The 27,411-nt window shown below is 38.8% G+C and overlaps 1 protein-coding gene across 2 annotated transcripts; it reads right to left on the bottom strand.

Annotated features, from left to right (window-relative positions):
- Nucleotides 1-1,514: 1,514 nt before the first annotated feature.
- LOC139724631 (translocating chain-associated membrane protein 1-like) lies at nt 1,515-25,493 on the bottom strand. Of its 2 annotated transcripts, none has more exons than XM_071635763.1 (11): nt 25,228-25,493; nt 17,197-17,278; nt 15,060-15,175; nt 11,691-11,807; nt 9,928-10,017; nt 8,441-8,494; nt 6,713-6,783; nt 6,044-6,154; nt 3,855-3,998; nt 3,162-3,322; nt 1,515-2,300 (listed from the first exon to the last, which is right to left on the bottom strand). In XM_071635763.1, exons 1-11 carry the CDS (start codon nt 25,354-25,356, stop codon nt 2,182-2,184), a joined length of 1,194 nt encoding a protein of 397 aa, XP_071491864.1. In that variant the 5' UTR covers nt 25,357-25,493; the 3' UTR covers nt 1,515-2,181. The 2 variants fall into 2 exon arrangements, with proteins under 2 accessions (XP_071491864.1, XP_071491865.1); XM_071635764.1 differs by having other exon boundaries at nt 17,212-17,278.
- Between the last annotated feature and the right edge of the window lie 1,918 nt (nt 25,494-27,411).

Raw genomic sequence — 27,411 nt, 5'->3', positions numbered from 1 at the left:
TTAACCCATTCCCCCTTAAGCCCTACCACTCCAGTCCCTACCTCCATCCCCTTCTCATTTTGCTGCTGACAGCTACTAACACTTACAACAAACAAACAAACAAACCTAAGGTCACTTGTCTGCACATATTTGTACATATTAGGCTCATTCACACAGCCACCAATAGTCACAATTATTTGGGTCGCCATTTGAATCGTGACGCAAAAACAGCTTTTTGATGTGTTTGGACGTAATAATCACGACTATTAGTGAGATTGAAGTCACGATCTACACACCACTTAAAACATGCAACTTTCTAAAATAGTGGTGATTGTTTGCGGTACAAAGTGTGTATGAACACCGTGTGAAATCGTACTATTTTTTCATATCCCATAATGTAAGATGGCTTGGACAGTCAGGTCAAAGTCACGTCAAACCCCAAGACTTGGTCATGCATAGTTTGGCCTCACTCAAACTGTTGCAATATCACGCATGATTTTACTTAATAAACCATTGGGCTTTAGATTGCAATTTGAATCACGATTTGAATCCCCCTTTTTGACTGCGTGTGAATGAGCTTTCTACCCCATTTCCCTGCACAAACTGATCACATTTTCAACTGTCTTTATTCTCTAAATACAAAGAAGAAAAGACAAGAAAAGGGGGGGGGGTATAAATTCAGACAACATTTCTTCTTGAATAAAATGGATAACTCTACCAATGCTACAAAGAAGAATAAACAACAGGCATAACTTCAAAAACTTCTGCTCCTTGTTTCACCACCTTTAAAGTGCTCATCTTACTCTACAAATATGAAGCCAGATCCTAAAGTTGCTGCCAAAAAAATACATAAATAAATAAAAAAAGCAGCTTAATGTTTTCAACACCTTTGCAACAGCACAGGTAAAGAACAATAACTGCTCTCCCTTAATAGAGAACTTAACAATACATACAGAGGTAATTACTTTGACAAACACACATGAAACAAATAACATCATTTTCATACTGGCTGTATAAAATATGCATTCAGCTCTGGATGCGTGGAGAAAAATACATAGTCATATGTGCATGCGTGTTATGGATGTGAAAATGAAATCAACCGAGGAACTACTTCTTACAGAAGATGGAAAACATGTTTGAGATGTTCGTTTTCTACACTAAGAAAAAAAAGACAGAAATAAAACTCAACATACTCTGTCATGTGTCATTTCCCTTTAACTACCATCAGCTTCAAAAAACCAACCAACCAAACAAACAAACAAAAATAAATGATTGACGCTGGTTACTTCCTATTGTAGTTTTGCTCCGGCAACACGCATAAGTGGTATCTCATGAAGCGGACCTTTATGAGGTCATAACAAGACAGGCAGCAAACAAAGTACCTTGATAAACTCAAGGTAGCTCCTGAAAGGTTACAATAGCATTCATTTGTCATTGGTGAAGAGGGAAGAATTATGGCCAGCCATATGGGTGTGTTCTATCTCTCTCTCTCTCTCTATCTTTTTTTCTTTTTTTTTTCACTTGCAACCCTTGGAAAAGGTTTCCACTGTTTTCACTGTACAGAGAAACAGATCCTCATCATCTACTTATGCACAGGAATTGATTATCTGGGTTTACTATTGCATAAACCAAGGCAACAGTTTTCGTTATGTGAAGAGCTCCACCAAATCGCCACAAATTTTGGACTGTAGTCCTATTCAGATGCCTACGAAATGTTTATGTACAAAAAAACCCGACAAATCTTTGTCTGTGTTGACCTCAATCTGGCAAAAGGAAGCAAGCCACATGCAGAATTTCCATAGTTGGAAAATAATTCTGATAATTCAGATTGTATCTGACAACTTTTTATCAAAAGCATACCCATCCCCCAGAACTTCCTTTAAAACAATAATGACAGCAAATGGACTAGTTGTCCATGAGTGAGTGGAAAGCATATGACAAGAAAAAAAATGCCTACACTTTTATATAACCTCCTACGTAATGCAAAGTGGACAGCCAACATGGCACACAAAAGTGAGACTGAAGTTTTGTGATGGAAGGATATTTAGCGGTAGAAGAAAAGACGTAGCCTCCGAGGGGAAAAACGCAGAGACTGGAAACAGCGGGGGAAAGCCCCCGTTAACAAGACGCACAAAAAAATGAGGTGGAGGCTGATGTTCCTTGGCAACCGGGCCGTTGACTCGCTGATGACGGCGGACCGCATCACTTCTTCTTGGCCTTTGCCCTGGCCCGGACGCTGCCGTTCTCCGAGTGCGGTGAGTCGGACGTCGCCTGGGAAGCGGATACGGCATCGACCTGGTCACCACCCTCAATTGCTCTTGCTGCAGATGCAAGGTTGAGAGTGAGAAAAGGGAAGAAACATTTTCCATGAAAGATGACCCACATCAGATAATGTTTGAGTGTTGAGCAATTGTAGCCCTATGCCAAACTGCTTGATCTTAATGGTAGCACTGATGTACTAAACAAAGTTATGCTTTCATTTACATCTGCCCATCTTTCCATATGTACACTCTTGTACAAATAATAATTCTCAATCTGACTGCGCGTCAAGACTTTAAAAATGCAAAGATTATAACGAAAACAAAATACAGGTTACCATGCATTCAACATCAGCTCATTAATGATCTAAAATTGTATCTGCATGCTGATGATGTAGAAAGCAAGTTTACTGCTTCATTCATGGCAAAAAACTTTATAAACATCTTCATAACTTTATAAAAATCTTTATACTTTGCTCACTTATACTAGAGCTTTGTTCCATTTTTTTTAATTACCAGACCTTACTTGTCGATATATACCACGCATCACCCGATATGCTCCAAAATACGCTTTGCACTTCCTTCCACAAATCCAAACATATATCATGATGTCCTCTAAACAAGGACTACTTTTGGAAACACAAATTTAGTTGCAACTGCATATTCATCGCACCCTCCCCCTCGCTCCTCCCCCGTAACAAAAAGAAAAACAAAATACAGCAACCACACGCAAACCCGGTTATAATTGGATAGCTGGAACCAAAAGAAGTTTTTTGTTGTCATGTAATCTAGTTAAAACTGACAACCATGGGAAATGATTACAGTGTGTACAAGTAAAAGCCTCTCGTCCTAACGAAATCTTGTATCTGTGTTCGTTTTAAAGGGGTACCTCAGTACAAATGTAAATATGGTTCACGTTCTTACTCTCTTCTTTCTTCTTCTTGTCCTTGCTTTTGACGGGCACCACCTTGCGTTGGGGCTTCGCCGAGGCCAGCTGGGACTCGCGGCGACGGCGCAGCTGGAACATGAGGAAGTTGAAGATGAGCCAGGCCTGGAAAAGGCACACTGCTGCCAGAATGGAGAGTCTGCCCCAAGAGATGAAAGAGAGAGAGAGAGACTGTAAATGGCAGACTGTTAAAGAAAGAATCACAAATCCAGTCCCACTGCAAAGTTGGATCTAACACTTTAAGTGCCAGTCAAAAAATAACCATGGTAGGACTCACATGTACTGGCAGTCTATGAGAAGGTTTACATCAGAGAGCAATGGCTCTCCGAAATCAAATGGCCCAATTTTCAGACGCTTGTTTGGAAATCTCGTCAAAAACTGTGCTTCTCCTTTATATCCAGGTATGTCTTTGAAAATTGAGGTGTTCACGTGACTTCTGCAGTTTACTGTAATTTGATTTCAAGTTTGAGGGAATACACGATCAATACATGAAAACTGGTATATTAGCTATCAGAAAAAAATATCAATTTTGGAAGAACTGAAAAAGTAAAATACATGTACACATATTTGCTTCACAGGCAATGTCATGAGATATTGAAGAAGACCTTGAACGGACTGTCGACAAGCACATGGACATATTCGGTCTCTGCGGTTGCGAGTCGCGAGCGTACCTTGAAATCGGGGAGTTAAAATTTCCACTGGCAAAGTCGAAACCCTGGCTTTCTATCCTACCGAGGCCGAACCAGACGGTGAGGGTTGTGAGTGAGATGATTGACAGGCGAACCAGCAGGAAGAGAATGGCCCACAATGTAAAACTGTAGCAGCAGAAGAGGAGGAGAAAGCAGCAGAGAGATGTGTCATGTCACGCAAGAATGATTCAAATTCAAAAGGGGGATGTCCCCACTAAGTTAGGTGGGAAAAGAAAGCTACAGTTTCAATACTGTCTTTATTCTTTGTCTTGTAATAAACTGCTGATGGAGTGGTCTCCACCAAGTTAGGTGGAAAAGAAATGATTTTATTATCTTCTTCGTTATCTTTAATTCTTTGTCTTACAACAAACTATCAAAGGGAAGGTCCCCACCAAGTTTAATAGGTGGGAAACAAAAGTCTCAATTTCACTGCTGTCTATATTCTTTGCCTTGTAATAAACCACCAAAAGACGAGGTCCCCACAAAGTTAGGTGGGAAACAAAAGCTTCAATTTTATTGTTATTCTGACTCTTTGTCTTGTAATAAACTGTCAAAGGAATGGTCCCTTCGAAGTTACGAGGGAAATGAAAGCTTCACATTCATTGTCGTCTGTATTCTTTGCTTGTAATAAACTATCAAAGGGGAGGCCGCACCAAGATAAATGTGAAAAGAAAGCTTCAATTTTACGCGTTTTTATTCTTTTTCTTGTAATAAACAGTCAAAGGAGTGGTCCCTTCAAAGTTACGAGGGAAATGAAAGCTTCAATTTCATTGTTATCTGTATTCTTTGCTCGTAGAAAACTATCAAATGTGAGGCCCCCACCAAGCTAAGCGTGAAAAGAAAGCTTTAATTTTACTATTGTAAACAGTTTTTATTCCTTGTCTTGTAATAAACAGTAGAAAGAGGAGTGGTCTCCACCAAGTTAGGAGGGAAATAAAAGTTTTAATTTCATTGTTATCTTTATTCTTTGTCTTGTCATAAACTGTTTCTTGGTTGGAGCAGAAATTCAAGAACAATGTTGAGGTTTTTGTGACATTTATAGCGATCCTACCAGGACACAACCCTTATACATGACAAAATTTGGCCTGACACAACAGTCTGACCTCTCCTATTCGGATCTCTCTATTATCCTGGCACCCACAATTAGTTTCTGAAGATGACATTTAGCCATCATTCACACCAAATGTCACACGTCTACTCGATGTAGAAAAGAAGTTTCCACATGAGAAAGTTGAGTATTGCCCAATCAGTTGCAATGAAAACATCTCGACGGAAGAATTTCATGAATTTGAATAATTGACCGATTTTTCTTCTCACTCTCAGAATCCTCACTGCTCAGGGCATTTTCTCATCACCTTTATGCTATAAAGGTCAGTCGACTCAGGTAAAATGCGGGACTGTAAGCATGAATTAAATGTCGTGATATTTACTTTCAAACCATGAGAGCACTGCTAGGTGGCAACATTTATACCTCGTCTGCATTGTATTGCATGTGGATGAAAATAATCTTACTGCTTCAAGAAAACATGTGAAACTCAGTCAACATTTCCATATAATCTTTCTCACTGGTATTTAAAGGGATGGTACAGTATTGGTGGAGATGAGAATTGGACTTTTAACTTTTTGCGAGATACCAAGAAAACACTTATGAAATAGCACAGAGCATACCACTCTATTAAGAGGAATTCAAAGTTTATTTGATGAAAATCGGGTTTGGAATTACTGAAACATCCAAAAGCAAAGTAAAACAAAGCGATCGTAATAAAAGGTGGGTCCCACACTTTATTAGAATCGCTCTGTTTTGGATATCTCAGCCATTTCAAAACCAATTTTCATCAAATAATCGTTGAATTCCTCATGGAATTTCATGCTCTTTCATATTTCATAAGAGGTTTCTCATTATCTCACCAAAAAAAAATGTTAGAAACCTGCAATTAGGTCTCACCAAAAACTACACGATCCCTTTAATGCAATTTTCTATGAAACATTTATTGACTCACTCCTTTGACGTTACTCTATTCTTTTTGGTCAATTTGAAATGGATGAAGCATTGCATTCTAAACACATCGAAGGGTGTGGCCAAAGCGGTAGCTTTGCATCAAAGTGAAATAAATGTGCCAATTGAAGGGAAATGAAAAGGAAAATAACAACAATACATGGAATATACTCACCATGGTGCTGACAATTCTGTTTTTTCGCTGAAGTACAAAAGTCGTGCCACGTGGAAGGTGAGTTCAGCAATATAGTGCAGCACAATGCACATTAGACCTAGACGAGTCAAACTGAATGAGAATACAAGAGAGATGGAAAGCTTCATTGATAGTTGATGAGTATTTCTCCAAAACACTTTCCAGAGCAGTAATTTATGCAGACACTTCTGAAAATAGTTTTAAACCCTTTGTCTGCTTCTAAGTGCTGATTGGCACAGAAAGCCTCATAGCATTGTATACACTGCCCTCAATTTGCCACGGCAGTCAGAGTGCCGGTGAGAAACCTAGTAGGCTGTATCTACCAAAATGTCATGGCACAACGAGAGTAAATCTAGCCTGACCTGATGCTGTGTGAACAGCTTCTGATCACTACATGTTCACTGGAGCTCACTTGAAATGAATATGATTTAATAGAATACAGCGGGAAAAAAGTGAGATTATCTCGCCTACCCACAGCACACTGCGTTTTGGGCAAACAGAGCTGTCAAAGCCACTGCGAACATAATCAAAATGTAGATTAAGATAAGATACACTGTTAAGCAGAGCCTCTGTTTTCTTGTTCAAACTGGCAAATGACAGCAAACTTGTGAATACATATACAGGAAGAAGATGGTGAAGTACAGAACTCACTTTAGAAGGTAAGCCGCAACCACAAAGAACAAGTAGAAAGCAGAATATTGAATCCTTGCACCCATTTCATCCTGAAAGTGAGAAAAAACAGACATATTATTTAATAAAAACAACTAAGATCAGACTTAGCTTTAGAAATCGATCTTGTTACAGGAGTGCTGCAAAAACACATCAAATGTTAATAAAAGCCCTCTAATGCTCACATCATAGAGATCATCACTTGAGTATTATGAATGACAAACATGGGCTAAACAGTAAAGAGAGAAAACAAAAACAAAAACAAAAACAAAGACAAATTTCTGTGAACAGTATTCTTTTGACGCCTTTACAAAAGCAGATCAAACATTACTATTTTAACAATATTCTCCTCTTTTTTTTTTTAATTTTCACAAGTCGAGTGCTAATTGTAAAGAGAGACAACAAACAAACATGTATCTACTCTGAGCTTGACATGAAAGTGATATGCGCCCAAACGTGTACTGGTACATAATGTATGCAGTACATTTGTGACCCTGCACCTCAAAACAAACAAAAAGTCGCCAGACATGAATTTTTAGTTAAGACCATATTCTGAAAGAGCAGACTTTAAGCTTTAAAATGATGTATAACTCAAATCAAATGGACTCTCCTAACCTATCTAAATATTGGAAAGAAAGCACAAACTCAGGAAAAGTGCGAACTAAGAAAAGAGGCTCTGAAGTACAGTGTCTATTCAAGCGCTTAATCTTTACCAAACCGTGCTGGCTGTGCGATGAATGGGACAAAAAACAGGAAGTAAACCACCAGTGTAACAACAATGAAGGGATTATCAGATTGAACTGAAATTAAGCATGCCTCATTAACACATTCTGTCCATAATTAATGCCAACTTTCAAAGCAGTAGCACTATCCTTTCAAAAGTAATTAGAGTTGAAAGTGAAGAGTGTGGACAAGGTTTTTCAGAAATGAAAAAGGGATTCTAAAGACACATCTAATCACACTATTCTACCAAAAATGTTCGAGATAAACTGCTAAGAAAACACACTTTCCTGCCCGTTTTATGATACCAAATTTTAGCATAATGTAAAAGAAGGCCCGCTCTTTCAGAAAATATGAAAAAGTCAAGTTCGGCTAGGTTGACCAATTCCACTTATTTTCAATCCTCACGCAAAATCAGTGTGTGCGACTTTATGTTCGTTTTGAGGTGCACGGTCACATTTAATACCACAAGTCATGTGACAACACTGTGTACTCCATGAACATGAATTTAACCAGTTGCGAAAATGTCAGCAAGTCCCGCCTCACAAACACTATTAAGACTCGCTAAATATACGGCATATACCAGCGCTTTTCAACCGATGGGCTGCAAAGCTCGAACAGGTGGGCTGCGATGTCCGCCAAATACAAAATGAAAAGAGATTGACATCTGATCTACCTAGGCCTCAAAGAAATTTAGTGGGAGCCAAAGCTGGCCTTGGGTTGACAAACGTTGAGAAGTACGGATGCATACAATACATGTACTTGAGGGACTCTGTCCACCGTATGTGCATTTTGAACAGCAAAGTGAGTGATTTCCTTAACTTCACATATCAAATCACACATAAAATGATTGACCAACATCTGCAATAAAAAAATGATGGATTTGTGGCTCTCATTTTGCTGTTGACTGTTAAAACAATAGGTGATCATTGCAGTCAGTGAGCCCAATCAAAGGATATAATATTCTTACACAATTATGAAAGCACTCACCTTTTTAACTTTCTGAAAATATAATTCGGGAAAAGCGTGGATCCAGTAGGCAATCTAAGGGGGAATGATAATAAATTTTATCAAACATCACAGCAGATCCTCTCCTGTCCACAAATTCATCATTTTATCATTTGAAAAAAAAAAAAAAATATGAATAACGAAAGCAGTACACTGTCAAAAGGGCAGTGTTCAAAACATGTAACATCCATTTTTTTTTTTTTGCCATATGTCCATCTATCAACATATTGTTCCTTAACTTTTGAATGAAACTGAAGAATCTGAGAAATGTCTGCTTCTTGCCCTCGTCACAGAAACAAAAAGAAAAAGAAATGACTCTAAAAAATGCTGTTTGATTTCTGTATCTTAATGCTTCCTGTTTCTACAACTTCATGTGTACCTTCAAAAAAAAAAAAAGGAGAAAATGGTCTGCAAGCACACATAAGCTTGCAGCTCAGCAAAGAGGATAAATGAAGAAAGCAGGAAAATCCAATAAAAGAAAATCTTGCATTGCTGGTTGTCCATGGGGCAGTTTTAACACACACATAAATGCACATCCTTTCAAGCACATCTCTCTCTCTCTCTCTCTCTCTCTCTCTCTTTGTTGCGCTAAAGGTTGTACATCGCTTTTGCGAACATCACATCATTTTGCATAGTGGAAGAATAATGTCTCCCAACATCGTAAATGAAATTTTATGCAATACACTACAGAGTTTTTCAACAAGAAATGAAAAACTAGCCCCACGTCTTTTGAGAATATGCTTTCTTTTTGTACCCACAATAGCATTTGGAACATTATCGTTTTCGGGATCCGAATAAATTCACTTGAAATATGTAGCACATGCATTTATTTCCCCATCATCATCAAGAAGTTTCCCATTTCTATCATTTTGCGGAAAGGTGTGAATAACCTACCTCTACAATAAACAAGTTAATAATGAAAGGCATCTTTTTTTATGGGGCTGCAAAAGAGACAAACAAACTTTAAAGAATGATACAACTAGAGAACATTCACCCCCAGAAGAGCATCCTCAAGTAAACCTCCCCTTGGTCCAGAAGAAAGGAGAAAAACAATGGGTAATCTTATCACAAACTGTCGTTGCAATATTCTCTCCTCGAGATGATGTGTCTTTTGAGAGGAGCAGTAATGAATCATTGGAAAAACAAGTGTAAAAAAACTGAAATTATATAAAAACTTAATAGCGAAACGCAACTACTGTACATGATAGAGATCCCCAGGGAAATTTACAACTCTTTACAACTTTGATAAATTGCTCATGCCGCTATAAATAGTGGTCATTAAAACATCAGCATACAAAAAAAAAACAACTATAAAATAAAACAACTTTATGCTGCCATCTACATGTCTAAGCTGAAGTAAAAGAAGAGAGAGAGAGAGAGAGAGAGAGAGAGAGTGTCGAGACAGAAAATCAACAACCTTAAAATGGCATAAAGAAGGTGGTTGGTTTTTCTTGTTTTTTGTCGCTTACCTGAATTATGAAGTAGAATTTTGATCGGAAGGAGAGAAGCGTGTGAGGGTAGCCTTCCCACAGATGAGACAGGTTCTGTGTGAAACCCTCCTGCAAAGAATAACAGCAAGACAGACTTGGAGAGTGTGTGTGTGTGTGTGTGTGTGTGTGTGTGTGTGTGTGTGTGTGTGACCTCTGACCCCTAACGCAGAGGTTTCCTCTAGCAGGACTCACTCACAGCTCTATTCCCAAAGGGTCTCGCGCACAGATTGATACCAGATTTGTCCCTGGCTATTACACTATTATCGCTATCGTCTCGCCTTCACGGTTGGGGTGTGAGCTTGCAATTACTGCAGCCATGTCTCATAAATGTAGATAGGTTTCTTTGCAATGTATGCGAGATGTGCAGTGGTTGACGAGCGAACACAGCACACATCTGCCCAAAGTCTTTAGACTTGACAATTGAGAGTGCCTGATCCTTTCAAAAGTTTTCTTATTATCTTGGGCCCTATCCTTTGTAGGGCCAAGCGCCCGTTTTGCCCACTTGCCAGAAGTGAGTTTTCTTTGTCCAGGGCAGGCACATGAGTGGGTTATTAAACCATTAATAAACATTTTCAAAATACAGCCAATGAAATATACAAAACATCTACAATGTACCAAATGAAAAAGACTTGAACTCACAGGAAATTATTTCACATGGGTAGTCACATTATGTTCATACACAAGCTATAAAGTGAACAATGAAGAATTGATATGTCATCCATTGCTACAATTGTATATCTTTGTTTCCCATATCATGCTAGAGGCTATCACAGAATCAGCTTAGGAACAAGACGACTCACATCGGCAGAATAAAACACAACAAACCCTTCAGCGCTGCTATGCAATATCTCTTTTCCTAATAAATTTCTGTTTTACTTCATCCAAGTGACTTAAAGGGATGATATAGTATTGGTTGAGCTGAGGATTCAGCTTTTAACTTTTTGCGAGATACTTACAAACCACTCCATGAAATTTTAAAGAACATGCAATTCTAAGAGGAATTCAAAGTTTATCTGATGAAAATCGGTTTTGAAATGGCAGAGATATCCAAAAACAAGTAAACCAAAGCGACCCTAATAAAAGGTGGGACATAGGATCTCTCTTTTTTTTGACATCTCAGCCATTTCAAAACCAATTTTCATCAAATAAACTTTGAATTCCTCTTCGAATTATATGCTCTTTCATATTTCATAGAAGGTTTCTAATTATTTCAAAAAATTATCATCAAAAAACGTTAAAAACCTGAAGCCCCACCTCCATCGAAACTGTACCATTCCTTTAAAGCAACTTGACATTATATATATAAACATTTTTTGTTTAATTTCAATGTTCATAACAGATAATAAATCAGACATTTCATGTCCATTGTTACACAGAAATCAACTGAATAATTCAGAGGAATTGATGAATATCCAACACATCAAGACAAAACACTGAATGAAACATACTGCAAAAGTAAAAACCTCCCCCTCCCCCTTCACATCTTCTCTCCCACTGCCCCACCCACCTTACAAATTCTTATCCATGTAATCACATATGGGACTTCATCATACACACAAACACACACACACACACACACAAACACTCACACTTTTTTGTCAATCTTTCATTTTTCTTTCATTTTCATATAAACAATAATATACGAATTAGTTAATTACAAAACAATAAAAATTTCATTATGACAACATACAATGTAAACATGCACACACACACACACACGCACACACACACACCTCACTGACCTTCATCATGATGTCACTGCCCCACAGGATGGAGAAGAGGTAAAAGGTCACCAGCTGACCCGACTCGTTGAACTTTGAGTGCTTGACCTTGGAGAGGTGCAGCTTGCGATTCAGTTTCTGCAGAGTCAGGAGCGTGCACAGTATGAAAAGGAGGGGGATAAAACATTGATTCAATTTGTACATTGTACTCTCCCACGGTCAGGCTACTCGCTATGCTAATATTTTGAAAGAGAAAATGCCGTTTTCTGTACTTTTTAAAGCTGTAGAAGACAGAAATCTGATGTGAGCTCCAACTAAACATCCTACAGAATATTGTTTAACTGGAAATTGAACACAGACAGGACTCGCTAAATTCCTATAAAGTCTTTGATCATCGATATAGGATGGTGTCTTTACTGCAGAGAAAATCAGTCATTCTTTTCACAACATCAAAATTACATGGTAACCTCAAAGGGAATGCTGTGTCGAAAAAAAAAAAATACTGATGTGATGAAATATAAAGCAGTCTGATATTACAGATCACACTTCCTATGATGTAATATCATTGCATGGCAATTCCAAAATGTGACATTTCCCCTGATTTATTCTACATCTCTCACAATAGCAAATAAAAAAAACTCATTCTTTGGTCTGTGCATCTGCCCAAACTTCCAGAATTGAAATACATGTTCAACAGCTAACATACTGGGAAACATTTCTGCTCTCCATATTGCCATGAAAAGAAAGTTTCAGGAAATGTTTTCCCATAAATAATTGCACTACATTAATGGGAAAGCGATATCACATAGTATGCTACAATGAGAGAAGTCCCATACTGGGATGGCCTATTTGGTTTCTACTTTTGCCGCAACAGAAAGCTGTAGGCCTATAAAAGAGTACTATCCAATTAAAAGCCTCTTCTTGGTCTACAGTGTACAATAACAAAAGCCGGTAGGCAGTCTGCATTCATGTTTATAATGTATCACCGGCTCAGGTCTACATAAAAACATCTACAGCCTCGTGTCTCAAACTATTACCAATAACAATCGAGATATCTGCGGAGGAAGACACAACAATATCCATACCACGCAGTGGGGGCGGAACAGTTTATACAGTAAACACAAAGTCTCCCGAGGACCATGCACAGGCAATTTCATCCTATCGATAGCAGCAACTCTTTGCTGATTAATGTAGCACATGCCGCCCACTTACACTTTCCATGGGCATTCTCAAAATTCTGTCAGTGATGGTATAATAATTTGATTCTTCAAGGAAGTACATGTACACTGTACACAATGTACCTGTAGTGTTTGCATGATATTAAACTATACAATATGACTTGTCACGTACAAATGTAACTTGAGCATTGTAATGGTACATCAAAGCCAATGAGAGAGAGCAAAATACATTAAAAGTTTGAAAATATTGCTCAGGAGTTTGTTGTTTAAAGGTACTGTTTACCAGTCAGAGCAGTGATCTAAAAAATGTTCGGATTATCACATTTGATGCATACGTGTATGTGTAGGTTAGTTGTATGGCAAAATATCCTACCATATACATTTGCATTAAAACCTAGAAAAAGGAGATATCACTATTTTTCTGAGTAAGCCATAACTGCAGACGGTTTAGACGAGAAACAATTTTATTAGAACTACTGTTCACATTTTGTATATTTAATTAACACTGACTATAGTGAGTAACATTTTTATATTGGTTGTTTCTATCCCTAATTCACAATTCTCCCTATCGCATATAGCCGATATCAAGCGATATCACCTTGCGATACCGATATCTGATCGATCGCTCTTGGGACGTACACTTCCGGTTTTGCGGTTTACCCACGTCACATCCTTCGTCTATAGATATTTTACATAATTTCGTTGTTTTGCATCATCGGCCCAGCATTCATGGGCCGCTTTGCAGAAGAATCCCATTCATCAAATGTAAAGTTACAGATTAGAAAATAACTCTATTATTCAACAGATTATAAGACAGAATTCAATACGAACTGTGAATACTAGTACTTCGGCGTTCAATGTGCATAAAAGCGTACATGTACAAATTTTGTACATTCACAATATACACATCGCGCGTTCATAACCGGAAGTTTATATCCCAAGAAAAAAAAATTAGAGCGCCACACGCGTTCAGATTCGGAGAGCTATACATGCGATAGGAAGAATTTAGAACAATTCTGAAGCACCAAAGCTGGGTTTTTGTTTCATCCGCAAATGCTACTACATTGTAACTAATGCCTTTCAGGGAGCTTACCCGAGGTGAGATGTTGCACAAGGTATTCTTTCATAAAATGCCACAAACAGATATAACTGGGATGCTTGTGGATAACAAATAACTTTTACAGATATTATACAACTGTACTCTTCACCACAAAGGTGGAGGTACAATTAATGGTCTGCAGACTTCATGGCAACAAAAAACTGCTAAGCATCACAGAAAACATACAATTGTAGCGAATGACAAAATATTACAACGATGTGAATGTTGATAGATGACACCATAAACAACAATACAGAGTACATGTATGTACACTGTACATCTTTCCCCTCTTCTAAATATAATGCAATAGACAGCATTCTAATCTGAAAGCAAAAATGAAACTTAAGTGACATCTTGGAGAATTATATTTTCACTTTCTTTTATTGTCCCGCAATTACCTCAGAAAATCTTGCAGCTTTCTAATCCAGTGAAAGCTGCACCGATACTTAGTTAAACATTTCTAACTTTTGAACAAACAGTGTGATTATCCTAAAACTTCTCAGACATGTTCTCCGCTAAGGTAATATTGTTGCATTCACTCAATCCACATGACACAGTACATATTTGGGTGAGATTTGAACATTCTTTCAATGTACATGCAGCTCTCAGTTATTATATCAACCTCTGGGGACAATGACCTTACAATAACATTGGCGGTTCCATGACATTTGCTCCTGCGACAATTGCTCCCATTGTTTTTCGACCTTTTGTTTTTCGTTTTTTTTTTTTCCACAAAGTTTATTACAGAACCTATTTTAAGCATAATTATGCTAAAATCAATTGATCTGCACACTAAGCCAAGCATAAATTCTACCCCAAAACATAACCCTAACCCTAATCTTAATCCTCACATGAAATTAAACCTAAAACCCTATCATAAACCTGACCCTAACCCATAGTCCTCGGAGAGTACAAGACTTGAGCAATTGTCGCAGAAGCAAATGTGGTGTCACTGATATTGGCACCGTACACTGACAATTTGCTGATGGTATTTACATAACCCATTCCGTACGGGAACCTGGTGGCCTGCGTATAAAGTCTATGGGCATTTCAGAATTTAGTTATGGAACAGGTCAAAAGGGGTTAAACAGGAACTGAACGGGAGTGCCTTACATCAAGGATGTACTCCTGAACGACGGCGTGGAGGACGATGCTGATGAGGAAGTAGAAGATGATGCAGAATGAGTCCCTGGCTCCGTACATGTAGCGTGTCTCCTCCTCTCCGCTCTCTGTGATGGGGAGAGAGACAAATACCCCATTCATACACTGCGCACCTATCAGGGCACACACAACCACTGTGAAACCAGCTCGAAACATTCGCGGCATGAAACTTTTGCAAATTGCCACTGGCATCTAATGCTTTGTGTAGACAAGAAATTTTGTGTGCTATTTTACTTTTGCATATCTTGGCCCCTCACAAAATTTGTGAAAGATTCATGCACACAAAAATGTTTGAATTTTGTCTGACAGAATATCAAAATTTCACAATAAAGTAAAAATTTGGGTAAAAAAGATAATCATTTTCATATTTCTATATACTTCATTTCTTCGGATATGAATAAAAATTAACAAAATTAAGATCTACACATCTTTACAATACATGTATATACTTTAATTGTTGTTCAGCTCAAATAAAATTCTGATATATATTGAAAGACTAGAAATGTCGCTATGGCGACTGATGCCTCCGCCATAATGCATGATTCTCCCAATAGGTGTATAGTACAATGTCTTCACAATGTGTGATGACAGTTTCACATAACTGGCAAAATATTGAAATGACAGGTTTGTCAGAAATATCTTGAATGTTCACTTTCCTTGAACTGGGTTTGCTATAATTGTCTAAGAGTGCAGGTACACACATTTGGGAAATTGAGAATTTTTACGTGACTTCTGACCGACCCTTTTATAAGTTTATGCATTGAGTAATTTTCAAGGTATGAAGAAAGAGTGTAATTACAGTACAAAATAGATTTTTTTTTTTTTTTTTGCATTTAAACCTGGCCTTTGACCCTTAACCTTTGACCTTTGACCTTCTGGCTGGAAATTTCCCAGAGAATCTCCATTAGGTAATACATGCATATATCAAGTTTTAAAACTAATAATGCAAGCACTGCCATACATATACTAGTATATGAGGGAAATAGCAAAATTTTGAGTTGACCTTGACCTCTGACCCCTGACTATTGACCCATGACCCCTTAATTCCCTAGATAATCCCTGCCAGTCAGTACATGCATATGTACCAAGTTCCATGAAGATACACTGAACCATTTGCGAGAAAAGTGATATTGCAACATTTTTACCTAACCTTTGACCTTTTGACCTTACATGAAACTCTCTCTGGAGAATATTTACACAGTAGTACATGTCTACACTAAGTTTCAAGAAAATACCTTCAGGCATTGCATATATATGGGGGAAATAGTAACATTTTTAGCATTTGACCTTGACCTTTTGACCTTTGGCCTCTTGCCAATGTCAAGTTAAAATCTACTCAACTAATTGCCCCATCATACAACATCCTTGGACCAAGTTTGGCGAAAGCTGCTTCATCCAGTGTTGAGTTATCACGTAAGCAAATACATTTTAGGATTTGACCTTGATCTTTGACCTTTGACCTCTGTCCGATTTCACTAAAAAACATATCAAGTAATTGTCCCATCATACATCATCCTCAGACAAAGTTTAGTGAAATTTGCTCGATCCAGTCTTGAGTTATCGCGTAAACGGATACAAATTCATGATTTGACCTTGACTTTTGACCTTTGGCCGATTTCACCCAAAATCTAATCAAGTAATTGCCCAATCATACTTTATACTTGGACCAAGTTTGGTAAAATTCCAGTCAATATTACTCAAGTTATCGCGTAAACAAATGCGGACGGACGGACGGACGGACGGACGGACAACCCGAAAACATAATGCCTCCGGCACCACTTCGTGGCGGAGGCATAAAAACTGCATTTCAGTCCAGTTTAAAGTTAGTCTGAAAAAGAAAGTAAAATTTTATAAGCACAACATCAAAAATTTGATTAAAATCAAATAAAAATAAGATGAGTTATGAAATAGTCAGTAAACTGTTCAAGGACTATTTTGTGAACATTTTATAAGCAAATCTTCATAACTTCATGACATCACACTTTTCACTATTGCGCTTGTAAAATTGTACTCTTTCTTCTCAGACTAATCATCAACCTGGCCCAGAATTCCCCTTAAAGGTTACCAGCTTCCAGCTCTGTTTTCCTACCTTTGGTTTCCTCACCTTCGGTACTGTTGCTTGTTATGTTGTATTGCATCATGACAAACATTGAAGCCAGTGGAGTCGTCACCTGTATAAGAAAACAAACAAACAATCAGCACATGCTCAGTTTTGCAAAACTTTTCTTCTTGCACAATGCACAACATACATGTAGGTCTGTATTTGACACACAGCTCGAAACTTTTTTGCAGAGATGGCAACAGGTGCAAGTACTCCATTGTTGTTCAGCCAAACTATGTACATGTATGGATACTATGATGAAACACATTGGAGGTAATAACGTCATACAGTTGTACATTAGAAGAAAGCTATAATGTAAACAATTTGGATTTCGCACGTAGTGTACATGCTGTAGTTAAAAAGAAGCACATGACATTTGAAAAGTACTCACTTAACTCAACCATGTGTGCCATGGTTGAGGTACATGTATATATCAGATTATGGCTAGAAACTGTGTGGGTGTTACCATGCTGTGAAATCTTCTTTTGCATGTACATTGTAGGTGGGCAGATGAAATATATTTGATGACATAATGCTCTCTATTAGGTAAAGTGTATCAAAGTGATGACATCACAGTCTTATGTTATAGCTTATGTTGGAACCAGGTACAATCATGATTAGCAACACAAATGTTCACAGATATTCAGTCCAAGTGAGGTTGTTTAGAGCAAGTTTCTATGGTAATGAATGGCGATGACATACTGTGGTACTTTTGAATGTAGTCTATCAAATTAATGCATTTAACAAAATCGAATTTGTTAACATTGGGGTGTGTAAAAGATGGGCATATTTATTGGCCCATGAATGAGGCAATAATTATTCAAGATATATTTAATATTGCTTTTGTTTGTGTTGGTGTTTATGTATTATTTTGTGTTTTTGTTTTTATACGATAATTAATACACCTACATTTTCAAGTGGCTTCTCTCTGGCTTTAACAAAGACTACTCAAAGCAGAGAGAGCACAACAACAACAATAACAAGTGCTATAGAGCCAGATCTCCCAATGATATTAGAGCTTTATGACCATTTGTGACCATCACATCGGGGTATACAATGTACTGTACTACTAGAAGGCAATTCAAGTCTTTTGATAGTGTCAAGAGTACAGTATGCTGCTAAAAATCAGAAATGCAATGCATTGACAAAGAGACTGAAGCATTTATCATGATAAATTTGAGGTTTCCTTCAGTTTGTCTGTTTTTGAATTAATTTTACGCAGTCCCCCACCCCCAGCCCAAAGCACAGCTCTTGAAATAAAATATGCTAATTAAATGAGCATGTGAGAGGTGTGCTTGTGATTGATCTTGTAGCCTGTAGACCATTTAAACTATAACTCTGAGAATTCCGCCAATACGTCTAGAGCATTGATCCACCCTACAACACGCAGCATTCTGCATGATAGTACACCAATACCACTGTACACACAGTTGTGCAAAAGGTTGTTATTTGGCCCCACTCACAACAGCTGTAGATGCTTGCTATGATGTTCTACATAATGTACAAGTACATGGTACAATGTATATCATTACCTCCACCGAGGGAGGAGGTTATGTTTTCATTACCGTTTATTTGTTTGTCCGTGTGCAAAATAACTCTAAAAGTAGTTAACAGATTTGGATGAAACTTACAGGAAAGGTTGAGAATGACACAAGTAACAGATGATTACATTTTGGTAGTGATCTGAGAATTTTTAGGGAATTTATGAAGGATTTTTGATATTTTGGCAGGTAGGGTCAATGAACTTGGGAGTTCAGGCTGCGCATAGTACCTAGTATTTGAGGTTTTCATGCATGCACTAAAGTGCGTGCTCTAGTTTCTAGGGCGAGGCACGCCGCGCAGCCGAGGGTTTATGACGTAACAAAGGCTTCTACATTGGGAAATCAGGCGATTTTTCAGTGGGTGGAAATCCCTGATCTCTATGGAAGAGAAAGATCATCGGTGGAAAATAGCTGCTTCGCGGAGGTCTGCGCTCTCAGAGTGCTTTTCTAGTCTGGTCATGGTTTTGTGACCCACTTTACTTAAATAATGGAAATTACCAGTTTCTAAATTCGACAACAAATTACAAGCATTTACATGATCATTGTAAAACCAGATCTCCCCTTGGGAGACAAAAGTGCACTTAGCCTCAGCCTATGATAACCCATTTCCTACGAGATTCTAAAATCTGTGTATAGACTTAGCACAACGACCCATTACCACTAAGCTTGCAGAAAGCAAATGGGTTCAGATTGTCCTCCAGCACACAGCAAATCATAATACTCAAATACATTTATAAGGCAAATGTAAATAAATGTGCATGTACGCAACAATATATAACTTCATTATAAAAACACAGCTATAATCTGTATCAAATCTTCATTTCAGTGCAAGAAATGGATTCTATGTACACTTTCTAAAAACAAAAGGAAGCATCAAATTTGCTGGGGTTTTAAAGGGGAATTTACCCCCAATTACATGTGGATTCGATAACAGAAAAAAAAATGTCATTGGTACGTACTGTACATCAATGTAAGTGAAGTTTGAGAAAAACCTGACAATTCATTCAAAAGTTGTACCATTTCAAAGTTTTTGTGAAATCCATGTGCCGTCAGTGCTGGACAACTTGCACATTGTATGTGTGGGAAAAAAAAAATGAAGGAAATCGAACATATTACTTCCTACTTGGATTTCTATTTCTCACTCATCTGATTTTCAATTATTCTTACTGCTTCTGTAGAATAGAAAAAAAAGGTACCAGTACATTGTATTTGTTTTCAAGGTCAATACACAAAATGTTTGTATGTGTATAATCCCTGGTATAATCATGAACACAAAACTCTAATCGTGACAGAATAGAACCTACAGATGTTTTGCAAATTGTTTTTGACATACAAACTGTTGGCCTACCTACATGTATACAACTGTATCCTGACCTGTTTCTCATCATACAGATTGTATGTACCTCTCATTCATTGTAATAAAACAAAGGATTGAGCAATTTACACACCATCAGTACTGTCTGCTACATGGCTGATGGGCATGGCTAACACCATAACCTGGTAGAACTGCATGTCTAGTTTGTAGAATGTACACAGAGATGCCAAGTTCAAAAAATTTTTACGAGTGAGATTTTCATGACTCAGCGTCTCAGCACACGCACATGCGCGCAAGCGAGGCGACCAAACGGGGGAAGGGTGTGGGAGGGGGTTGTTCCCCCTCCCACAGTAGGGAGCTTTTTCAATTTTTAGCTCTCACAATGGTGCGATCTGCATCTGGTGCATACTTAAGTGACTATTTTTAACTTATTTTGAAAGACAAAAGGGAAATATACCTTCAATTGCAACTACCACTTTAATCCTTTGAGCTATGGTTCCGATGCGAGAGAAAAATGGGTGCCATGAGTGAGATCGTGAGATGGACCCTAAATGTGCGAGTCTCATACTCTCAAGCAGAATGCGTGAGACTTGGTACAGTGTAGCTCTGTGTACAGACTAGTCCGGTTGTCCCTGTCCCTGGTAGTCCCTGTCCGGTTGGCCCCTACTAAGGGGTGTTGGACAGTATACACGAAGAAGAAGAAGAAGAAGTACAGGATATTCAATTGGATACATGTATGGAATACATGTACAGCACAATTATTGAACAAGTGCAATGTAGACCTAACTACGACCAGCAGCCCCATACGCATAGCGTAATGGGGCTGCGCACTGTAGCATTCAGGATCACGACAGATGAGTGTAGCAGACAAATATCAACTTAAAATCTAAAAATTTCTTCAATTTGAAGACTTACCACTGAAGTTGAAGTATTGACAACAGGGTTCGTGCTACGTTTAGTTCTGCCAATATTCCCAGGGAATAATTTTCGAACTCAAATTTGATTAGCAATTTCAGCTGATGAACAATATTTCACATGGTATCCTGTACACTTCTATGGAAGAAAACTGCTATACAAAAGTTAGTTTGTGTAGCAGTGGTGTAAAAATGCATAGCAAATTGCAATGCGATACCAGGAAAATTATTCCCTGAGTCCCTTTCTGTTCAAATTGATGACTTAATGTGACTCGATCCAGAGGAACCTGGGAGAACTACAATGTACACTGAATTGACAGCCAGCACATGCGCACACAGACATCTTATCCAGTCAATGGATTTGGGTTTGTGCGCATGCGCTGGCAGTCAATTCAGTGTAGCTCTCCCAGTTTCCTCTGGATCGAGTCACATTAAGTCATGAATCAACGCTCCTCAACGCACATAAAGCAACAATGGTGAAGATGATTATATTATGTTGAGACCGGAATACTACAGGACCAGTCCTCTACTTCCGTATCAGATGTGATGCGATGATGTGATCAATCTGTTGTCAATACTTCAACTTCACTGGTAAGTCTTCAAATTGAAGAAATTTTTAGATTTTAAGTTGATATTTGTCTGCTACACTCATCTGTCATGATCCTGAATGCCACAGTGCGCAGCCCCATTACGCTATGCGTATGGGGCTGCTGGTCGTAGTTAATGTAGACCCTACATTTTGAGCAAATGCCGAGACAAGACCCCCCCCCCCCCCCCCCCCCCCAATCCCAGTCCAGTCGAGTCATTTTGAGGTCAAAACTGTTTGTGGTCCCTGCTAAACCCCTGGATTTCCTTAGTCCACTCTGGCACTGCACTGTCGAACATATTATTAGGGCGTAGGTAGCGCGATGCGCTTTGTCATCCCCTTCGAAATTCACGCAAAAGTCGCGAGTTCACAAGTCATCTTTGACGTAGATTTTCTAGGTCTATATGCATCTACAGAACATAAAACTACTTCAAAACATTTTTTACAATAAGAGAAATCTATCATATTATCTTCAATACTAAATGATATCACGAAAGTCACATTTTGAATGCAAAAGCGCTAGCATTTTCAAATAAACTTACGACTACCAGATGCGTTCAGTGCGTGTTGGGCAATGGGCAAACGTAGGGCGCGCGTTTGGTCAAAAAGTGGACCCACAATTTTGGTTTAAAATCACCTTTCAGGCATTTTCGCGGGTTTATCCCGGGAACAAATCTCCATAAATTTGGTATCATATGAAAGCTTGTGGTGGTCTCATTCTTCTCGTCCTACGCCGAGTTTAGATATCAAGACGTATTGCTACCTAAATTCAGATTTAAGCCTAAACATCGCTATAACTCGGCTGTTCCGTCCGACTGTGAAACTGGCCATACCGGTGTAGGAGGATTCAATGGTGCTGAATCCAAAAATAGCATTGGTTTTTCGCTTATTCCCCAGGATAAACCCGCGAAATAGCGATTAAGATACCCTTGTCAGCATAGTAACAGCATCAGCGAACTAAGCGAGGCGGGGCCTACAAGTCTAGACACGTAGTTACACGCCATGACTCGTGGTTACGGCGCGCACTTACGCGAAGCTCCATGCATACAGTCGAGTCGGTTTTGCATGCATAGGTACGATATTCAGCCGCCGCACAGCTGCTATAGCGCACCGCCGGTACGTAATGCGAGTACCGGTTGGTAGCGTTACATGTGCGCGTCTACACTGTACTCATAGAGATATATACTAAGTATTAGTATACATCTCTATGACTGTACTACATATTGCACATGCACCACTCTGCCTCCCCACGGAAGAAAGCAGTAACTGCATATCCGCTGAGCTGAGATAAATGCGATTTTGTGTTTTTCGCAGATTCTTTAAAAACACAGAAACAGTCGAAAATAATTTTGTGGTATGATTATGCACCATACCTAGTTGTCTAACAAAACCTAGGAAAAACTTGTGTTTCCGTTATTTTTTAAATGTTATTTAGGAAAATGTAGTTACTGCGGTGACTCACCCTTGATTCTGGGTGGTTTCCCCACGGAAAAAAGCAGTAACTGCACTCGGTCTACAGATGGCCAGGAGTCTGCTGTTTTCCCCATGGAAAAAAAGCAGTAACTGCACATGTCACATGACCATAGTGAGGAGAATTGTTACCACCACCAGGTTATAAAGTTCTTCTACTTTCTGGTTAGTCTAGATCTATAAGATCTAGGACCTAACATTAGACCTAGACTCGGTCTTGTCGCTTCTACTCTATCTAGGAATAAATGGTATTTTGTGTAACACAACAGTAAGGTAATTGAAGTGAACGGTCTGGTACGCGGTAGACCTAGCGTTAGATGATCTAACGTTACTACTAGACTAGACCTCTAGTGTATACTAGATCTAGTGCTCATCTCCATTCAAAATTTCTACTCATATTTTCAGCTCACCTTGATTTTCTGGTTCCTCTGCAATTCATGATAGATTTGCAGGCATGCCTGGACTGCAGAAAATTTTCAGTCACTGTGTGACTGCATGGTTGGCACTGTCACTCAGACTGTACTGTACTGTGCATAATGACTAGACTGTGTGTGATGAATTCTGCAGTTTGCTGCAGTGTATGACATGTTGTAGGCATGCTGCAAAATTTATGCGCGCATGCAGTACGCGTATTCTGCACTCTGAGTGCGCTCAGTATGTTACCTCTGCTAGTCTCCAGAAAGAAACTTTTTTCTACAACTTGTCATTATGATTCCCTGCGGGCAGAGTCAAGTTACTGGTGAAACAATCTTTTTATATCTACTCCCCTAAATTAATGAAGAATCTGCTGTTTATGTTGTTTTAGAAAATTGATAGAATTTGAAAAAAAAAAGTATTAGGAAAAAATGTACCGGCAGGACTAAAGAGTCTGAATTATTAGACTAAATTGTTAGTTACTGCTTTCTTCCGTAGGTTTTGTTGGTTACTACTTTCTTCCGTGGGGAAACTTGAAAAGTTGAATCGACTGGATGCAGTTACTGCTTTTTGCAAAAGTGAAAAATTGCATTTTTGGTCAATCTTATTTTTTTTTTCCAAAACTGACTTATTCACATTTAAGAGCATTGGGTAAACTATTCATTTTTCCAAAAAAGTACAAATTCATAAAAATGTCAGTTACTGCTTTTTTCCGTGGGGGGGCAGCACTACTGTGTGCGCTTTTACTCCGCCGCGCTGTTAGACCTACGTTTGTGATACGTTTGTATGTGTGATGGGTCATCGGTCTCGTAAACCCGTGTGTACAAATCGCGTGCGAGTGCAAGTACAAGTGCGTGCCGCGGGATCGAAGCGGGCCTCGCACAGCTGGCTGGGTAGGTGTGTGCTAGCTGACAAGGATGCGCGCTTAGCCTTAGAAACACGCGCGCTTTGAATGTGATAAACGCAGTGAATAGCACCGCCCACTGGAGTGCGCTTGACAGTGAATTTCATTACGCTCGCGACCCACTTTTTCGCCAAGGTTTTGACAGCGTGAGGATGAAAAATGCCCTGTTTTTATTTGCTCATAACTTCACCATTATTCATGATTATGGTGAGAAATTTTGCACATGTATTATGTTAACTATGGACATTATGGATATATATGTTTTAGTGTGAAATGACTTGTATTTCTCCAGTTGCAAAAATCTACCAGACACCCTAATATTATCATATTAACATTTATTGCTGCATAAACAACCAGAGCAGAGGAACTATAAAAATTCCCTACAACTGGAACAGGGTAGTTGTAGCTAGACACACACCACTCTGGTTCACCACCACTTAACGTTACAGTTACACTCAGGCTTACCGCAGCAGCGACCCCATACGGACAAATACGTACAGCGCCCCGCGACGGGGTTACACTCAGGCCAGCCAGGACAAGTAACCGTTAAATTTTAAAATCTAGGCCTAACGTTAATAGAGTCTAATTTTACCTCTGTCTGTCCTTACATCTGTGTCCTGACAAAATGTTCTAGAACTGATTCATGCTACGAGGTTGTAGATCAAGTCAGAAGAACAGGGAATTAAATGTATCTTTATAACTAGCACCTGAAAGTTTTCATGAGACAGCTGTTGCAAAAACGCACAGTTACAGACATAGACACAGGAGTCAGTACAAACAAACGTGCAATGTGCAATGTGTAGCATGCCTGTTGCTGGTGTTGTAGTGCAGTATAAACTGTGGTGGTATGGTGTAGCCACCTCGCCACACATTACCTGAAACATAAGGCCAACGAGAATGACCATTGCGACACACGAAACGATGTCGGCATGGTTTTGGATGATGAATTCATGGCTGAAGATAGGAGGATTCTTGGTGCTGCCTGGTCGTCGACGAATTGCCATGATTTTCCTGACGGTATGAGCTCAGTAAAAGCAGCCACGTAACCCAGTTGCAGATTATCACAGACGTGTGAGCGTGCTGGTGATACTTCGTACGTTTACACACGATACACACAACACACTTGCTGTGCACGCTGAGAATTGGGTTTTCAACGTGGACCTGCTGCTTGTTGAGTCAGGTACGCTAGACGATCGGGGACTTTTCTCGATCAGCGGTGCATGCATGCAGCGAGCGCAGTAGCACGGGAGGCAGTACAGTGCGTGCTTGGGCAGTTCGTTATCACACGTCGACTTTTTCCACTGATGATAACTAGCGCGGCTCTTCTCTATGTACATGTACGTACCCGTACTAGTTATCCTATGTACGCACGCACGGCTGAACTGTGACACACACCTCTGTCTAATCCCACACAGCTTTAGCTCCGCGCGCTCCCGATTCCCCATTGGCAAGCACGTTATCTAAATTTCCGTCGTCAGTCATCCTGGCTGGGCCCCGTTTACAATAAAAAAAGGATGCTATCAAACATAAACTCAGAAAATAAAATTGGATAAGTCCGGTATTATCAGCCAATCAGAATGGAGTATTCGAAGACTTATGTTTGATTTTCTGACTTGAGTTTGATACTAAAAATAGGATGATATATAGTATTGGATGAGGTGAGGATTCTGCCTTTAACTTTTTGCAAGATAAGTAGAATCCACTTGAATATAATAGAGGAATAGAGGAAAAGTTCATTTGATGAAAATCCGTTTTGATATGGCTGTGGTATCCAAAAAACAAAGTAAAACAAAGCGATCCTATAAAAGGTGGGTCCCACCTGTTATTAGGATCACTTTGTTTTGGATATCTCAGCCATTTCACAAAACCAATTTTCATCAAATAAACTTAAATTCCTCTTAGAAATGCTCTTTCATATTCCATAAGAGGTATAATTCTTATTATCTGAAAAAAAGTCATCATCAAAAAGCGTTGGAAACCTGAAGCCCCATCTCAACCGAAACTGCATTGCCCCTTTAACTTTCAGGCAACAGGGCTCGCAGGAGACATTTACAGTGGCATATCTATAGGGAAAACGGCGCCCGGGGCAAGCGCGAAAATTGCGCCCCTAAAATTTCTGAAAAAAGTGTTCAACTCCAACCCCATCCCGATATAGGGACTAAAAAAAAAGTCCACATGATATGCTTTTTCAAGCACTTAAAAGGGGTCTTTGAGGGTGATTCATAGGTGATGATTTTTTTTTTATTTCAGCTTACAAAACATGGAATTCTTGTCATTTTTTGGTTATTAAATCTTACAATTCTAATCAAGATATAGTGACGGCCTTATAGATAACGATTTATACCAACAAACTGAGGACTTGAAAAAATAGTCTAAATTAGTACGGGCGAGTGAGCCGAAATTTGTATATTTCTGTGTAGGACACATTGCACTTATCTCATAGTTCGTTGTACTTGTAAATCATACAATACTGGCACACTGTTATACGGTGGCTTGCCCTGTATATAAAATAACAGATCATGTGACAATTGAATCCAAAAGCTTGCTAAAACTTAAATCAGTGTGATCATTTTGTTCAATATTATGGTCGATAATTCAAGTAATTATTAGCATTATGATATGATGGCTGGTCCGGATGGATTTATGAATGGTGATATACTGACAAACTGAAAAAAAAAAATCACAAAGCATAAGAGTTATAGTGCAAGCGAGCGCAGAGAGTGAGCTCCTTTTATTTTTCACTTAGGTTGGCAAATAGTTATATCGTATAAATTATTCTCAATAATGATATGGTATTATGGCTTATTGATAAAAGGCATAATAAGTTGGAGAGAAGCATATAGATATTATAAGTTGTAGAGAGTCAAAATTCATGTATTATTGCAAAGGAAACGCTGGAGGTTTTTTTCAGTACATAAATTTGGTTGTGAATCACGTTTTTCCTAGATACGCCACTGCTAAAACTACGCCCTTATATAGACCTTTTTTGATCATCGCAAGGCAACTGTTTATGTTTATGTTGTTTCTGTTGTTCTGTTACTGTTTCTGTCTCTTGTTTG

Source organism: Diadema antillarum, unplaced genomic scaffold (genome assembly GCF_040938485.1).
Source record: "Diadema antillarum isolate AM-2024a unplaced genomic scaffold, OU_Dant_1.0 scf00000225, whole genome shotgun sequence".
NCBI classification, from domain to species: Eukaryota; Metazoa; Echinodermata; class Echinoidea; order Diadematoida; family Diadematidae; genus Diadema; species Diadema antillarum.
The sequence above is the reverse complement of the archived record's forward strand: the minus strand, read 5'-3'. Positions and strand labels throughout refer to the sequence as shown.

Bases quoted from the DNA above. Each gene is read 5' to 3' on its own strand.
- LOC139724631 (XM_071635763.1), bottom strand. From the start codon at position 25,356: ATGGCAATTCGTCGACGACCAGGCAGCACCAAGAATCCTCCTATCTTC. The intron at 11,808-15,059 runs GTAAGGCACTCC...CTGACTCTGCAG, and splicing joins TTCAGGAGTACATCCTTGAT to AAACTGAATCGCAAGCTGCA. The intron at 2,301-3,161 runs GTAAGAACGTGA...TTGCATCTGCAG, and splicing joins CAAGAAGAAGAAAGAAGAGA to CAAGAGCAATTGAGGGTGGT.